Source organism: Microcebus murinus, chromosome 26, assembly GCF_040939455.1.
Source record: "Microcebus murinus isolate Inina chromosome 26, M.murinus_Inina_mat1.0, whole genome shotgun sequence".
Classification (NCBI taxonomy): domain Eukaryota; kingdom Metazoa; phylum Chordata; class Mammalia; order Primates; family Cheirogaleidae; genus Microcebus; species Microcebus murinus.
In genome coordinates, this window is record NC_134129.1 from 1682733 (window position 1) to 1700194 (window position 17462).

Genomic DNA, 17462 nt, shown 5'->3' on the forward strand with positions numbered 1-17462 from the left:
GAGCAAGAGCAAGACCCCGTCTCTACTAAAAATAGAAAGAAATCAATTGGCCAACTAAAAATATATAGAAAATCTTAGCTGGGCGTGGTGGCGCATGCCTGTAGTCCTACAGGCATGCGCCACCTACTCGGGAGGCTAAGGCAGGATGATCGCTTGAGCCCAGGAGTTTGAAGTTGCTGTGACCTAGGCTGACTCCACGGCACTCACTCTAGCCCCTGCAACAGAGTGACACTCTGTCTCAAAAAAAAAAAAAAAAAAAGAAATATTCATTGAGCATCTACTACTATGGAAAAACAGATTAAAATACATACGAACCCTGCCCTACAGACACTTTACAAGTCTAGAAGGAATAAGATATGCATGTATGGTAGAAAGCATAAGAAATGCACAGTCTAGTTAAAAGACAAAATTACTCTGAGAGGAAAGAGTATCTGGAGTGTGGTAGGGGAAAGAAGTGGGGGGTGCAGATTAGGGAAGACACTGATGATGAATTTGAAGGACAGGTAGAATTTAGACAAAAGAGGGAAAAAATGAGAAAAGCAAAAAAGATGGAAACCCACAATAAAAAAGTTAATTTTGAAAAAATGGAAAACACAAAATACTAAATATCCAGGCCACATCAAATTACCAATTAAAACATCTAATACTGTACTACACACTCCATTGATGCTCTATAAATACTTCTAAATTAGTGACCCATGGTCTCTTATACCTGTTATACTTCCTGACGGAATAAGGTGATAAAACAAGTTTTATTCATAGTGTAACTCAGAGTAAATGAATTCTTTTCAGAGGACAAAGTACTTTTCCAATTTTGGAAAATTTCAGAAGACAAATTACTTTTCCAAGTTACTTTCCAAAGTTAGGCAACAACAACTTTCTTTTCAGTTTATATATACAACATACAGAAGGGATACTCAAACTTCATTTTGAAATGACATAAAAACTATGCTGTTCCATTCACAGTGGCAAGATTAAAGTGTTCTAATTCTAACTCTGCAATACTGTACAAGCTGCTTTAGTGTTCTGTGCTTGTAAAACGAAGAGGAACTACAAGGGGCTTTCCAGCTTTAAAATCCTACACTCTGTGATAAATTCTACCCTGTTTTTTTTATAGAAGTCACTGTGACAAGGCCAACTATAACAAAAAAAAAAAGAGAAAGAAAGGGTAAACCATCCACAGTAAAAACTACCTAAACCACCTAAACCATCCACAGTAAAAACTACCCTTTATTGAGCATCTACTAAGTGCCAGGCTCTTTCTATTTCTTTTTTTGAGACAGTCTCACGTTGTTGCCCAGGCTAGAGTGCCATGGCGTCAGCCAAGCTCACAGCAACCTCAAATTCCTGGGCTCAGGCAATCCTGCTGCCTCAGCGCCCCCAGTAGCTGGGACTACAGGCATGCGCCACCATGCCCGGCTAATTTTTTCTAAATATATTAGTTGGCCAATTAATTTCTTTCTATTTATAGTAGAGATGGGGTCTCGTTCTTGCTCAGGCTGGTTTCGAACTTCTGACCTCGAGCAATCCGCCTGCCTCGGCCTCCCAGAGTGCTAGGATTACAGGCGTGAGCCATCCACCGCACCCAGCCCTCTTTCTATTTCTTATCTCACTCAATCCTCACTACATCCCGAAGAGCAGGTACTTTCCTCATTTTACTTAGAGGGTATTAGCCATCTCTTGCCTGTCCAATCCAATCAGAGGTGGAAGGCCAGGAGTCAAATCAAGGTCTAATTCCAAAGCAAGTTCTAATAAAACCATACTTCAAAGCCTAGTGTCTCAAACACTAATATTAGACAAAATAAATGAACAAGAACTGAAGAGGTGGCCTGTGATTATGGTAATCTGGAGAGAACATGGTCTTCTAACAGGGTCACCAGGGCACCCTGTTCCCAAGTGAGAATGCACAAGTGAAGCCAAATATTGTGTGAGCTATTTTGATTTTCAAATGAGGGAAACAGTCACCAGATTTAAACTTCTGCTTTAAACAATTCTAATCTAGACTTGTATAGTTAATTTTAATAATATTATATAAATTTCCCAAATTCCCAGATAAGCACTGAAATATGGGGATCAGCAATAAAATCTAGGCTTTAGAGTAAGGCACACATAGGTTGAATCTTGGCTCTATGACTAGCAATGTGACCTTAGTCAAGTTACTTCACTCCTCTAAGCCTTACTTCTTCATTTGTAAAGTGAGGATACCATCACTTATTTTGCAGAGTAGTTAGGGATTAAAGGAGAACATGGAATATAAAGAACTCAGCTCGGTACTTAGCATAAAGTAGGAGCTCAAGCTACTATTATTACACCTTAGGTTCCCAGTAACAAAGTTATGTCTATGAATATTATCCAAAGTTTTACCTTTACAATGTCATACCTGTTCACTATGATGTAATCTAAAATTATTCTCAAATAAAAAGTTTATTTTGAAAACTTCAGATTCCCAGTAACAAAGCTGCGTCCACGACTACTATCCAAAATTTACCTTTAAAACGTCATACCTGGTCACTATGATGTAACCTGAAATTATTCTCAAATAGTTTATTTTTTTAAAAAAAGTCTTACGTCCTTAGTTCCGTTAGACACTAAGCAAACTTCAAAATAAGTTTATCCTAAACCTAAAATCTAAGCAACTATCAAATACTGTTTTCCAGTAGCTTAACAATTTTTTAAATGACATTGCAAATCGTGTCATTCAGGCAGAAAAGCGGGAGATGTCTCCCCAGAGCGCAAAAGATCCCAACTACGTCCAACTAGGTTTTTGCCAAATGACGTGCACTAATTTGAGTGAGTCCAAAAAGCGGGATCTGAACTAACATAAAACCAAGCACAACGACCTTGTCCTTCCAGTTGATGGGACAGGAGCAGGTGGCTTTGTGCCCCCAAAGAATATCGTTTTATTCTTAGCCAACACGCTCTCAACCAACAGCTGGGTTTTTAAACCTTGCAATCTTCCCCCAAAGCAGGACTTCACTGCACTCCTCTGGGCCAGTGGAGACGCGGGCGAAAGACAAGCAGGGAGGAGCGGGGAGCGGTCGCGGCCCCGAGTGGCGTGGGACACAGGTCGGGCCACCTCGGCGCGGCGTCCGTCCCTTCCCAAGCGGCACCGCCCGCAGACCACCGTCCTCGCCCCGAGCCGCGGGGCCTGCGGAGCGCGGCCGCTGTCAGCCCGACCGCGCCGGGGGCCTGAAGGAACCACCCCGGGGTCTCAGGAGAGGAAGGCAGGCAAAGGGAAAGGCGGCATGGGGAGCCCCAGTCTACGATGGGGCGCGAGAGGTGACCTCTGGGCCCCCAAGTCCTCCGCCCCCGCCCGAGCCCGGAGCCTTCCCGGTCCCCTCACCGTCTCAGCTTCTGTGTGCTGGGGTCCCGCACTCTGACCCCCCATGACCCCGCGGAGGAAATTCATCTTGCAGCTACGCGACCGGCTTGACCGGCTCCTCACGGAAAGGAAAGAAGCCCACTTCCCCCGGCATCCGCAGGGCTAGGCCCCCAAGCCCTCACTCGGCGCTCCCCGGCCGCCGCCACCTCGGTCGCCTGCTCTGCGGCCGCTCCAGCCCCCGAAGGCCGGAAACAGCCGCCACCACGGGCCGAGATGCGCATGCGCGGGGACGTGGCATTACGTGGCGGCTCGAAGGGCGAAGGCAAAAGGGGAGAGAAGGCGAGAGGAGCCCCGGAGCCAGGTTCCGCCAAAGGCCCCGCCCACCGCGCAGCCCCGCCTCCTGCCGCAGGGACACGCCCCCTGCTCCCGCCCTTCGCGGATCTCTTCTGCTGGCCGCAGTCGCCCACGTGGTCGGAGCCGGGCCCTGCAGGCTGGCGGGGCTCCTAGCTGTCGCCGAGAGGGACTGACTGCACACTATCAGATCCGGGGTCTCATTTCGTTGAGTCGAAAAGTGAAGTTTTTCCATCGGCCGACGTGACAGGTAAGGGGTCCCAGCCCCTCGGAGGGTTCGTCTGGTTTTGCGTTTTAATAGCGCAAGCGTCGTGGCCTTCTGATCCCGGTAAATTGCATTTTTTTACAGGGCTTTGTTTGGTGGTAAAAAAAAAAAAAGGGTGCTAGAGACACCCCCTTCATCCCACGGCCACTGGGGGGCGCATTTCTCAGCTCTTGCTCTTCAAACCTGCTAGAAGGAATTCCTATTTCTAAATACCAGGTACGCTGCTGTTTTCAGGTGTTGTGCGGAGGAAACCCATCGAATCCTGCATTTAGCTCACTGAAGGACGACATTGTTCTGCAATGTCAATTTGGCAGCGAGTAACAATATTGTGTTACTAATTCTCAGCCCCTGTATTTTCAGTGATTTTTTTTTTTAAAAACATGCAAAAATATCATTTTTTTCTAATCAGTGTGCTTGTTTCTTTTGCAGTGAGGTTGCCAGGTACACATGCTTCTGGAACAGTCTTGTAAATTTCTTAAGCCTAAGAAGCACAGGGTTTAGTTAGCTAACTGGCTCACACACCGTTCTCCTCTTGGATTCCCCCACAAGTCTCAGATTCAGCATTTAAAATTGAACTCATCATCTTCCCCTGTCTCCTTTAAAGGAATAAAGTCAATATGCTTCTACTGTGTGCCCTGCTATGCTCTATAGTGTACCACTATCCAAATAATTGCCTAAGCTGGGAAGAGGAGGCTGGGAAGAATCCTGGACTCTGGCTTCCACTCTCACATGTCCAATTGATAGTCAAGTCCTATCATTTCTATTTTGCAGAACATTTCTCAAATAGGTCCTCTGCACTCCATCTTCTCTCCTTGTGACATAATTTATGTTCTTCTCATCATTTCTCACTGAGGTTACAGCAAGAGCCTCCTAACTACTTTGTCTGCATTCAGCCCTGGCTTCCCTCCAGTCCATTCTCAAGTCCACCCTTGGGTGAGCTTAATAGCAACAAAACATCTATGCATGTCAGTCCTCTTCTTATCCAAAATCTAAACTCTGTAGTTTGGTATAAAGCCCTGTTATGATCTGGCTCCTGCCTTCCCCTCTTTGGGCACTTCTGTTACACCTGGATGTGCCCTTCTCCTTTTTTCTCTTCATCAAGCAAATGCCTGCTAATTCCTTAAGACTCAACTCTGGCATCATCTCCTGAAAGCTTTTCCTGAAATCCAGATGCATATCAATATGCTAGCACTTTACATTTATTAATACTCTATATGGGGGGGCATTCACTAAATGCTTTAAGGACAAGACTATGTTATTCGTTTTTATATCTCTGTTGCTTACCACTGTCTCATAAAAGGTGATATTGATGGAAAAATGAATAAATCATTGAAAGAATATATGTATATTATGCTGAGGAGGAAGTCCTTTGTTCATCTGTAAAGTGGAATTCTAGAGAACACACACGGTGAACGCTCATTTCCTAGTGCCACGGTTTTAAGCCTGAGTGACCTGGAGAATGAATAGTGGGGTCATGCTGCCAGAAATACTGCACGCTAAGCATTGTCCTGTGCTTTAAAACTAGACACTTGACGTTTTGCTGCAGACATTTTCCATGGGGGCATTTTATTGCAGCCTAAAAACAGTGACCAATAAATACTCGGAATTTTAATTACCAAGTAATGTGTGCAAAGAACCTCACTCAGCCCCTACGCCTTACCCCTCTCTGAGCCCCACTCTACCCTGTCACCACGCATGAGGCTCTGAGAGGGAGCAGACTCATGGGCGTCTACTACCGCTCTGACTTGGTAATAAAACTCAGTGCCTTGACGTTTTGGCAAAGTAGTTTTAAGACACCAGCCTTGTCAAATGTCCTGGTTTTTTTGTTTGTTTGTTATTGTTTTTTTTTATTTGTCACTCTGTCACCCTGGGTAGAGGACAGTGTTATCGTAGCTCACTGCAAACCTCAAACTCCTGGACTCCAGTGGTCCTCCTGCCTCAGCTTCCCGAGTAGCTGGGATTACAGGTGCATGCCACCACACCCAGCTAATTTTTTTTATTTTTGGTAGAGACAGGGTCTTGCTCTTGCTCAGGCTGGTCTCAAACTCCTGAGCTCAAGTGATCCTCCCACCTTGACCTCCCAGAGTGCTAAGATTATAGGCGTGAGCCAACGCGTCCCGCTGTGTCCTTCCTGTTTTGTTTTAAACTTTGGGGCTGTAGTAGAAGACCATCCTGTAGTGAGTACAGTCACAGCAGCTTACTGTGACTTTTCCCTTTATTTGACCTGTTTCTTCCCTGACAGCATCACTTGAGCAGGAGGGAGTGTGGGTGGGAGAGATGGACAGCTGGGTGATGGGGGTGGAGTTGCCCACGGCCTGCAGTCTTTCCTCTGGTATCTGAGACTGTGAAGCTGCTCGCTACCTCCAGCCTCAAGGGGAGGCAGAAAGGGTGCAGTGGCTAGTTTGTCCTGCAGTCAGTGTCTGAAAGGGAAGCAAAGGCACTGTCACCATGGAACAACCATGAAATGGACTCCTTATTTCAGAGGAAGAGGGTTACGTATTATTCCACTTCCACTGTTTTTGTAGAAAAAAGTCAGGGACTGTGTCTTATTCCTGTTTGTACCCTTTAATTATCTAGCGTAATTCTTTTAACATGGTAGATGCTTAAAAACTGTTTGTTAAATAAAGGAAGAGAAAAAAAATGAAAAAGTTGTGACTGCCTGACTTGCACCGTTACACACACGTGTGACTTTCATAAATCAAAGCATTCAGGATAAGAATGCCATGAATCATTAAAATACACATAATCCAAAATTTGGAGTAAATAAGAATGATTTTTTTTCTTTTCTTAAACCAAACCTGACAACAGAGCAACTAAAAATTCATAAGCTTGAAGTCCATTTTTTAAAATTGCTTTTTTCAGTGGCCTTCTTTCCCATCTTTTCTTATTTCCTTCAGCAAAAACAATGAGATATCATTACATAAGACTTTTTATTTGGGGGTAGATGGTGGAGTGGAGTGTTGTCTATACCTGCTTAGGAGAAGTAGAAATGATATTTTATGTGTGAAATACATCCTCTACAGGTTTTTAAAGACTGATTACTGGAAAATCAGTGTTCGAAAACATTATTGACATAATTATGCATTACTATCAATTATACAAACAACATGCAGCAAAATAAATTGATAATGATGAAGCAGCAGTCAAAATTCATGACTAATTAATAATAGTATCAAACACACAGTGTTCTTTATTTGCGAGACTCTGTTCAAAGTGCTTTACTTAAAATAACTTACATAATCCTCACAACAAATCTGTGAAGGGGGTAGTTTTATTAGCCCTCTTTTGCAGATGGGGAAACAGGTCAAGAGAGTAACTTGACCAGTGTCATATATTAATAGCGAGAAAGCGTCAGAGCTGGGTAAAAATTGGCCATCTGGCTCCAAAGCCTGTGCTCTTAGATACTACATTGCTCTGCCTCTCTGCTACACTCAAGACAATCATTGTGCATTAGGTAGAAAGCTGGCCCTTCTCTTATATCTCTGGATTCATCTCCTCCAGGGGTGGAGAACCTGCAACGTCAAGAAATCCAAACTTCACAGAACAAACCCCTTTATTAAAATCCCCTCTCAGGGGAAACGAGGTCTTACTCTGTTGCCCAGGCTGGAGTGCAGGGACTTGATCATAGGTCACTGCAGCCTCAAAATCCTGGGCTCAAGCCATCCTGCCTCAGCCTCCCAAGTAGCTAGGACTATAGGTGCACCCCACCACGCCTGGCTAATTTTTTTTGTAGAGATGGGGTCTCGCTATGTTGCCTAGGCTAGTCTTGAACTCCCGACCTCAAGCAATCCTCCCACCTTGGGCTCCCAAAGCCCTGGAATTACAGACATGGGCCACTGCACCCAGCCCCAAATATTTTTTAAAGCCCTAGGAATTCCTTGGAAGATGAGAGGACAAGAAAGAGACTTGTGGGCCCCCATCCTGCTCCATTTCATTAGTTTTATTCATTTATATTACTTCCTATTTCGTTTAACAAAAAAATTCAGTGGCTAAAATGTTGGACAGCTACTTCTCTTAGGAAATTATAGATTTCGCCAAGGCAAGGACTTGGAATAGTTGAGGTGTTTCATGTGTTGTAGAGTCCAGGCTTCCTGCTCTACCCTTTTAGAAAGGAACAATGATTGCTACCGCATGTGGTTGTTTTTACAATTTTATTAGATAGTATCTCTAAGGAGCCAGGCATGATGACTCACTTCTGTAATCCCAATGACTTCAGAGGCTGAGGTGGGAGGATTGCATGAGGCCAGGAGTTGGAGACCAGCCTGGGCAACATATCGAGACCTTGTCTCTAAAAAAATGGAAAAAAAAAATTAGCCTGGCATGGTGGTGCACACCTGTAGTCCCAGTTATTCGGGAGGCTAAGGCAGAAGGATCGCTTGAGCCCAGGAGTTCAAGGCTACAGTGAGCTATGATCATGCCACTGCACTACAGCCTGGGCAATAGAGCAAGACCTTGTCTCTTTAAAAAATAAAAAATAAATATTAAATAATATTTCTGATTTTATTTCTAATTATTTCTAATATTATAGTACTTACTATTTGAAACATAGTAATCAGTAAAGGTTAGAGTGAAGACCTAGATCATCTTTGGTATGTATTTTCAATTTCATAACAACATTTAAAGATATTGCCCTGTAATAGTACTCAACTCCAACTTCATTGATTTATCTTACTGAAAAGTTTGTTACCTCAGATGTGGCATAATCTTGGGTATCAAAATAATTTCTCCAGGACCTGGGTTTTCACTATTTCTGGGTTCTACTCTGCTTGCTGGTTTTTTCTGCAGCTACATAATGGGGCTCATTATCCAGATGTTTTTTCCATTTTTAAGAAAATACAATAAATGTGGCCAGGTGTGGTCACTCACACCTGTAATCCTAGCACTCTGGGAGGCTTAGGTGGGAGGATCACTTGAGGTCAGGGGTTCAAGACCAGCCTGAGCTGAGAATGAGACACCCCACACACACACAGAAAAATTTTTTTAAAAAATTAGCCGGGCATGGTGGCGCATTCCTGTAGGCCCAGCTACTCAGGAGGCTGAGGCAGGAGGATTGATTGCTTGAGCCCAGGAGTTTGAGATTGTAATAAGCTGTGATGATGCCACTACTGCACTCTAGCCAGGATGACAGAGCAAAACTCTGCCTCAAAAATAAAAAATACCACATAGCTGAGGCTACAGGTGTATGACATGACAGCCCTGCTGATTTTTCTACTTTTAGCAGAGATGGGATCTCGCTCATGCTCAGGACTTGAACTCCAGAGCTCAAGTGATCCTCCCGCCTCAGCCTCCCAGAGTGCTAGGATGACAGGTGTGAGCCACTGCACCTGGTCCAAAGGACAGTTTTGTTTGTTTTTTTAATGAACAAAATTTGACTATTACCTCCCAACACCCATTGTTTCCCTGCTTCCATACCAACCCCCACCCTATCCCAGCTAGCTGAACAGGCAGGGCCTGAGTAGGCAGAATGGAGTTGAAGTCTTTATTGTCCTATTCCATAACTAGACCAAAGCCTTTGAAATTCACGTTACTGGCTGCTGGCAGGATTCCATGGGAACTTAAGATGATTTATAGAGTCATCGCCACCTGCACCAGCAAGCTATGGTCCCAGAGCAAGTTGCAGCTGATCTATCTCATTTGCCTGAGATGATGGCCTAAGGGAACAGGGGGTGGGTGGCAGGGTAGTTTGTCTTTTGAAATCAGAGTATAGTCTGTCCAGGCAGACTGGGCCTCCAGGCCAGCAGATGGTAGCTGACGTGGGCCAGAACTTTTCAATGCAGCCTACACCTCCAAGATCCTCTTCTTCCCCAATTCCAGTTCTTTAGTGAAATTGGCTATAAATTGCCAATGACCTGTGATTGGTGAGTAGATTATGCAGATAATCAGGGTGGGCTCAGCAACTTGCAGATGTAAGGTGGAGGGTCCAGAACTGGCCTAGGCAGGTGGTTTGAGGAAAGAAGGAGGTGGGTGTGGGCATAATTCTCTGCCAATAGCTTGGGAGTCCATGCGCAGAGATGAAAAGTGAGAAGAGATCATAAGCACAGAGAGGCAAAAGAGAGAAGTCTTCTCTTTGGCCTGACTCTGTTCCCTGCTGCTGTCTTACCCAGAATCTTGCAAACAGCACACTAGTGTGCATAGTACAAAGAGCTAGAAGAGCTTGAAGTTGCCTTCTCCAGTACGTACCCCCCACCCCATACTCATAAACATGCATGGCCTTTCCAGAGCAGGGCTACACAGTGTGTGTGACCCAAAGTGACCCAGACCCAAGTCCTAGAAGTGCTCCCTCTCTCTTAAGTATGTGATTAGCGACTCCTAAAAAGCTCAGACTGCAAGGACTCTATAGGTCATTGCAGCAGCTGGGCTCCTTGCTGTGAGGGTGCTGCTATCTAGGTCTGCTTCTTGGATCTGGGTCAGAGCAAAATGACTACACTGGTATTTTGGTATTTATTTTATGGCATGATACGTAGCAGGATCTTTGCTTTTAAAAAGTTAAGAATCCATACCATTTAAAACAAATCAGTGCAGCAACATATTCAACACATTTCACTTTAAACGTGCGTTAGCTATCTGGCATGCTCACTTTAAACGTGCGTTAGCTATCTGGCATGCGTTCAGTGCCTTCCTGCAGCTTTGGCTCTTCCACCTGGAGCTTGCAGAGCGGCAGCCTCTGGGTAGTTAGTTACTCAGCCCTGGCCAGAATCTTGGGCTCCCCAGTGCAGTAGTTGTGACTTTTTCTGCCAGCTTGGGAAGGGTGGTCCCTTCTGGGGTCTAACTCTTGCCTTCCCCAGCTGAATGAGCCACTTGGTTCAGAGAGCTTTTCGTAGGGGATCCGTATCAGCCCCTTTGCAGAGAGATGGAGTTGCAGGAGCTGATTGATAAAGTAGAGTAGAAGAGTTTCTATGGGGAGAGGAGGAAAAAGGAGGAAAGGGATAGAGTGGCATGAGAGACGTCCAAGAAACTGAATGAAATTGCAGACTAATACCTGCAGCAGCTAGAATATTACACCCACATAAATACAGGTTTTTTTCCCAGTACTTAAAATAACTCAGTATACCAGAATACTGAAAACAGATGTGTTTGGCTTCTTGAATTATTGATTCAGCAAACATTTGAGTCTCTGTGTTCTGTGCCAGGCCCTGCCTTAGGTACGCTCCTGTAGGTGTACCTCATTCTGGATGACTAGAAATTCTTGTTCCTATTTCATAGAGAAGCCCCAGCTTCGGCATTGTATAGACGAGAAAGCCATGTTTTCTTTGCAAACATTGGCAAACTTGGGTTTTCATTCTAGTCCTGTCACTTTTGAACTGTGTGGCCTTGGGCAAATTACTTAACTGGGCTGTATCAGTTGTGATTACCATGCACTGCAACAGAAAACCTAACTACAGAATTTTAAATAAATTAGGAGGTAGGCAGTGCAGGACCAATGCAGAGGCTCCAGGACTCCAGCTGGGATCCAAGCTGGCATTTTTCTGTGCAGGCAGCCTTGGCATGAAGTTACAAGCTGGCTGCTGCCTCCAGCATTGCGTCCTTATTTTGGGCAGGTAAAGGGCAAAGGTGAAGGGGAAAAAAGTATCAACCAAATGAATGTGTCCTCCCCTTTCTTCTACCCTTTTAACTTTTTGTTGTGAACTTATTTCAGAATTGCAGAAAGGTTGCAAAAATTGTACAAAGAATTTCCATATACACTTCATCCAGATTCCTCAAATGTTAACTTTTTTTTTTTTTTTTTTTTGAGACAGAGTCTCACTTTTGTTGCCCAGGCTAGACAGAGTGCCGTGGCGTCAGCCTAGCTCACAGCAACCTCAAACTCCTGGGCTCAAGCAATCCTCCTGCCTCAGCCTCCCGAGTAGCTGGGACTACAGGCATGCGCCACCATGCCCGGCTAATTTCTTTCCATATATTTTTAGTTGTTTGGATAATTTTCTTTCTATTTTTAGTAGAGACGGGGTCTCGCTCAGGCTGGTTTCAAACTCCCGACCTCGAGCAATCCGCCCGCCTCGGCCTCCCAGAGTGCTAGGATTACAGGCGTGAGCCACCGCACCCGGCCCAACTTTTTTTTTTTTTGAGACAGAGTCTCACTCTGTTGCCCAGGCTAGGGTGCAGTAGCATCAGCGTAGCTCACAGCAACCTCCAACTCCTGGGCTCAAGCGATCCTCCTGCCTCAGTCTCCTGAGTAGCTGGGACTACAGCCATGTGCCACCATGCTTGGCTAATTTTTTCTATATATTTGTAGTTACCCAGCTACTTTCTTTCTATTTTTTTTTTAGTAGAGATGGGGTCTCGCTCTTGCTTAGGCTGATCTCGAACTCCTGAGCTCAACCGATCCTCCCTCCTTGACCTCCCAGAGTGCTAGAATTATAGGCGTGAGCCACTGTGCCCAGGCAGATGTTAACATTTTTACCCCAATTGTTTATCATTTCTTTCTCTCTAAATATATACATTTTCACCCAGACCTGTTTGAGAGGAATTTAGAGATATGATGCCCTTTTACCTCTCAAATACCATTTACCTACTCAAATAATTCCTAAAGACGAAAACTTTTTTTAAATTAATACAGTGCAATGATCAAAACCGAAAATTAATATTTTTTTTGTTTGTTTGTTTGTTTTTTTTTTGAGACAGAGTCTCACTTTGTTGCCCAGGCTAGAGTGAGTGCCGTGGCATCAGCCTAGCTCACAGCAACCTCAATCTCCGGGACTCAGCGATCCTACTGCCTCAGCCTCCCGAGTAGCTGGGACTACAGGCATGCGCCACCATGCCCGGCTAATTTTTTTTTTTTTTTGTATATATATTTTTAGTTGGTCAATTAATTTATTTCTATTTTTGGTAGAGACAGGGTCTCGCTCACGCTGGTTTCGAACTTCTGACCTTGAGCAATCCACCCGCCTCGGCCTCCCAAAGTGCTAGGATTACAGGCGTGAGCCACCACGCCCGGCCGAAAATTAATATTGATACATTGCTATTATCTCATCTACAGGCTTTATTCAAATTTTACCAATAGTCTTACTAATTTCCTTTTTGGGAAAAAATTTTTTTTCTGGGGATCCAATCCAGGACTACCTGTTGGATTTATTTATTTATTTAAGACAGAGTCTTGCTCTGTTGCCCAGGCTGGAGTGCAGTTGCGTGATCATAGCTCACTGCAACCTCAAATGCCTGGGCTCAAGCGATCCTCCTGCCTCAGCCTCTTGAGTAGCTAAGACTGCAGGTGTGTGCCTGCATGTCCAGATAATTTTTTTTTTTTTTTTATTGTTGTAGAGACAGGGGTCTCACTGTGTTGCCCAGGGTGGTCTCTAACTCCTGGCCACAATCAATCCTCCTGCCTTGGCCTCTCAAAGTGCCGGGATTACAGGCGTGAACCACGGTACCTGACCCACGTGTTATATTCAGGTGTCATATCTCTTTAGTTGCCTTTAATCTGAAATAGTTCCTCTGTCTTTCTCTGTCTTTCATGGTCTTGGCATTTTAGAGAGTTTACAGAATGCCCCTCAATTTAGGTTTGTCTGATCTTGCTTCTTGATCAGGTTCAGGTAGCACATCGTTTGCAAGAAGGGCACAGAAGTGCTGCCCTTCTCATAGCACGTCCTCCCAGAAGGTACGTGACATATGTTGGTCCCGTTACTGGTGACTACACTTTTAATCAGTAGTTTAAAGTGTTGACCAGGCTTGGTGGCTCACGCCTGTAATCCTAACACACTGGGAGGCCAAGACAGGAGGATTGCTTAAGGTCAGGAGTTCAAGACCAGGCTGAGCAAGATCAAGACCTTGTCACTACTAAAAATAGAAAAAATTAGCCAGCCTGGCCAACAGACTGAGACTGTGTCTTAATAAATAAATAAAGTGTTGTCTGCCAATTGTACAGTTACATCTTTTCCGTTTGTAATTAATAAGTGTCATTTGGGGGTAGTGCTTTAATACTGTATAAATATCCTGTTTCTTATTCAACTTTAACCCTCCAATTTGAGCATTCATTCGTAGCTTCTGGGTTTTTTAAATTTTTTATTTATTTGTTCTTTCTTTCTGTTAAATGGTATCTGAAAAGGCATATTTTCTGATCAGTGGTGGTTGCCAGTCCACCTCCCATATGAAAAGCTTTCCAGGAAGCTCCGTCTTTCGATTTCCACCATTTTGTTAAGAATTATGCCCACAATTTTGTTGTTTTGTTTTGATATGGGCCTGTTTTCTTAATAGAGAGAGGAGAATAAAAACTAGGTAAGCAGCTTGCCAATCTAGTAGCAGTGTTGTAAGGGTTAAATTGAATGATGGTTGGTATCTGTTCCCAGCCTGTGGGATCTGGGTTTTGTTTATTTGTTTTTGTTGTTGTTCCTTAATCAGTTTTGGTACAGCTAGTAAATGGCAAACAATCAGATTTTGGTACAGCTAGTAAATGGCAAACAAACCTGCAAGCTCTAGCCACTATGCCATCGTTTCCTTTCACTGATTTTAGAAATTCTGTGGTCTCTGAAATCTTTTGGCAACCTTTCAGTTATTTAACTAAAAGTACTTCTATACTGTATTAATCTACAAAACTATTTGTAGAATGGTCCTATGTACTAGATGAAGACAACATTATATGTATATTAAATGAAAGCCTGACTGAGATTTCTTATTTGGATATATTTTTTATTTATTTATTTTTATTTTAGCGTATTATGGGGGTACAAGTGTTAAGGTTACATATATTGCCCATGCCCCCCTCCCCCCTCGAGTAAGAGCTTCAAGTGTGTCCATCCCCCAAACCTTGCACATCTTACTTGTTTGGTTGTATATACCCATCCCCTCCTCCCCCCTCCTACCCTCACGACACCCGATAAATGTTATTCCTATATGTCCACTTAAGTGTTTTTTTTTTTTTTTTTTTTTTTTTTGAGACAGAGTCTCGCTTGTTGCCCAGGCTAGAGTGAGTGCCATGGCATCAGCCTAGCTCACAGCAACCTCAAACTCCTGGGCTCAAGCGATCCTCCTGCCTCAGCCTCCCGAGTAGCTGGGACTACAGGCATGCGCCACCATGCCCGGCTAATTTTTTATATATATATCAGTTGGCCAATTAATTTCTTTCTATTTATAGTAGAGACGGGGTCTCGCTCAGGCTCAGGCTGGTTTTGAACTCCTGACCTTGAGCAATCCACCCGCCTCGGCCTCCCAAGAGCTAGGATTACAGGCGTGAGCCACAGCGCCCGGCCTCCACTTAAGTGTTGATCCGTTAATACCAATTTGCTGGTGAGTACATGTGGTGCTTGTTTTTCCATTCTTGAGATACTTCACTTAGTAGAATGGGTTCCAGCTCTATCCAGGAATATATAAAAGGTGCTATATCACCATTGTTTCTTAAAGCTGAGTAGTACTCCATGGTATACATATACCACATTTTATTAATCCACTCATGAATTGATGGGCACTTGGGTTGTTTCCACAGCTTTGCAATTGTGAATTGTGCTGCTATAAACATTCGAGTGCAGGTGTCTTTTTTATAAAGTGACTTTTGATCTTTTGGGTAGATGCCCAGTAGTGGAATTGCTGGAACAAATGGTAGATCTACTCGTATTGCTTTGAGGTATCTCCATATTGCTTTCCACAGAGGTTGAACTAGTTTGCAGTCCCACCAGCAGTGTAGGAGTGTTCCTCTCTTTCCGCATCCATGCCAGCATTTATTATTTGGGGACTTTTTGATAAAGGCCATTCTCACTGGAGTTAAGTGATATCTCATTGTGGTTTTGATTTGCATTTCCCTGATGATTAGAGATGTTGAACATTTTTTCATATGTTTGTTGGCCATTATTCTGTCTTCTTTTGAGAAGTTTCTGTTCATGTCCTTTGCCCATTTTTTGATAGGGTTGCTTGATTTTTTTCTTGCTGATTTTCTAAATAGAATTCTAAATAGTTCTAAATAGATTCTAGTTATCAGCCCTTTATCAGACGTGTAGCTTGCAAAAATTTTCTCCCATTCTGTGGGTTGTCTGTTTGCTCTCTTGACAGTTTCTTTGGCTGTGCAGAAGCTTTTTAATTTCATCAGGTCCCATATATTTATTTTTGTTGCTGTTGTGATTGCCTTTGGGGTCTTCTTCATAAATTCTTTGCTTAGGCCAATGTCTAGAAGAGTATTTCCAACATTTTCCTCTAGAATTCTAATAGTTTCACACCCAAGGGTCAAGTCTGTTACCCAGTGTGAGTTGATTTTTGTGGGAGGTGAAAAGTGTGGGTCTTGTTTTAGTCTTCTACATGTGGCTATCCAGTTTTCCCAGCACCATTTATTGAAAAGGGATTCTTTTCCCCAGTGTATGTTTTTGTCTGCTTTGTCGAAAATTAGTTGGCTATATGAGGATGGTTTTATATCTAGGTTCTCTGTTCTGTTCCACTGGTCAATGTCCCTGTTCTTGTGCCAGTACCAAGCTGTTTTAATAACTATAGCCTTGTAGTGTAGTTTGAAGTCTGCTAAATTGATACCTCCTATTTTGTTTTTATTGCCTAGGATTGCTTTTGCTATACAGGGTCTTTTTATTTGGATATTTTCGTCTCACTTATAATCAAAGGTATTATTCATAGTTGTGTTCTTTTGGGGCAATGGCTATTCACTTATTCTCCCAGTGATCATTATCTGGAAAGACCTGAGAGAGGAAAATAAATAATGGCATTTCTCAGCTTTATAAATAAACATAATCACCTGTTTTATTGATTCTTTGCAGTTCTTTAAATATTTAACGGAAAGAGAGAAGGAACTGTAAAAATCTTTTCCTCTTCTGCCAATTATAAGAATTGGAACTATAGGCGGGGTGCGGTGGCTCACGCCTGTAATCCTAGCACTCTGGGAGGCAGAGGCAGGCGGATTGCTCATGGTCAGGAGTTCAAAACCAGCCTGAGCAAGTTCGAGACCCTGTCTCTACTATAAAATAGAAAAATTAATTGACCAACTAATATATATAGAAAAAATCAGCCAAGCATGGTGGCACATACCTGTAGTCCCAGCTACTCGGGAGGCTGAGGCAGTAGGATCGCTTGAGCCCAGGAGTTTGAGGTTGCTGTGAGCTAGGCTGACGCCACGGTATTCACTCTAGCCTGGGCAACAAAGCGAGAGACTCTGTCTCAAAAAAAAAGAAAAAAAAGAATTGGAACTTTAACATTCTCTTGTAATAGAATCAATGTGAAAGAACATGAAAATTTAATACCAATTGGCAGCAAATCTCACTTCCGTTTAATTGAAAATTTGACATCATGAGTGAATATTAGTACATGACAGAAATAAAAAATGATAGTAGAAAAGTAATAAACTAGAATATAAAATTATTAATATATGTACTGAATGATCACAGCTAAATTTTAAATACATACACAGGAAAAAGCTTAGAAAGAAATGTGCGAAGATGTGAATTAAGAATAGTTATTAGGCTGGTCGTGGTGGCTCAAGCCTGTAATCCTAGCACTCTGGGAGGTTGAGGCAGGAGGATCGTTTAAGCTCAGGAGTTTGAGACCAGGCTGAGCAAGAGTGAGACCCCGTCTCTACTAAAAAAATAGAAAGAAATTAGCTGGACA

At 43.3% G+C, this 17462-nt stretch overlaps 2 protein-coding genes across 3 annotated transcripts in view; one reads left to right on the forward strand and one right to left on the reverse strand.

The window, feature by feature from the left end:
• Nucleotides 1–3653, reverse strand: part of USO1 (USO1 vesicle transport factor) — a 63111-nt gene extending 59458 nt beyond the window's left edge. The window contains exon 1 of one of the 2 annotated variants that reach the window (XM_020284250.2): nucleotides 3344–3653. In XM_020284250.2, coding sequence (XP_020139839.1) covers nucleotides 3344–3409 — 66 coding nt within the window. In that variant the 5' untranslated portion in view covers nucleotides 3410–3653. The remainder of the gene's footprint in view (nucleotides 1–3343) is intronic. The other variant, XM_012744544.3, reaches the window with a different exon arrangement.
• A 126-nt stretch (nucleotides 3654–3779) lies between these two features.
• G3BP2 (G3BP stress granule assembly factor 2) overlaps nucleotides 3780–17462 on the forward strand; it is a 77812-nt gene continuing 64129 nt past the window's right edge. Inside the window, exon 1 of the mRNA XM_075997837.1 lies at nucleotides 3780–3923. The gene's annotated coding sequence lies outside the window, so the exon portion shown is untranslated. The remainder of the gene's footprint in view (nucleotides 3924–17462) is intronic.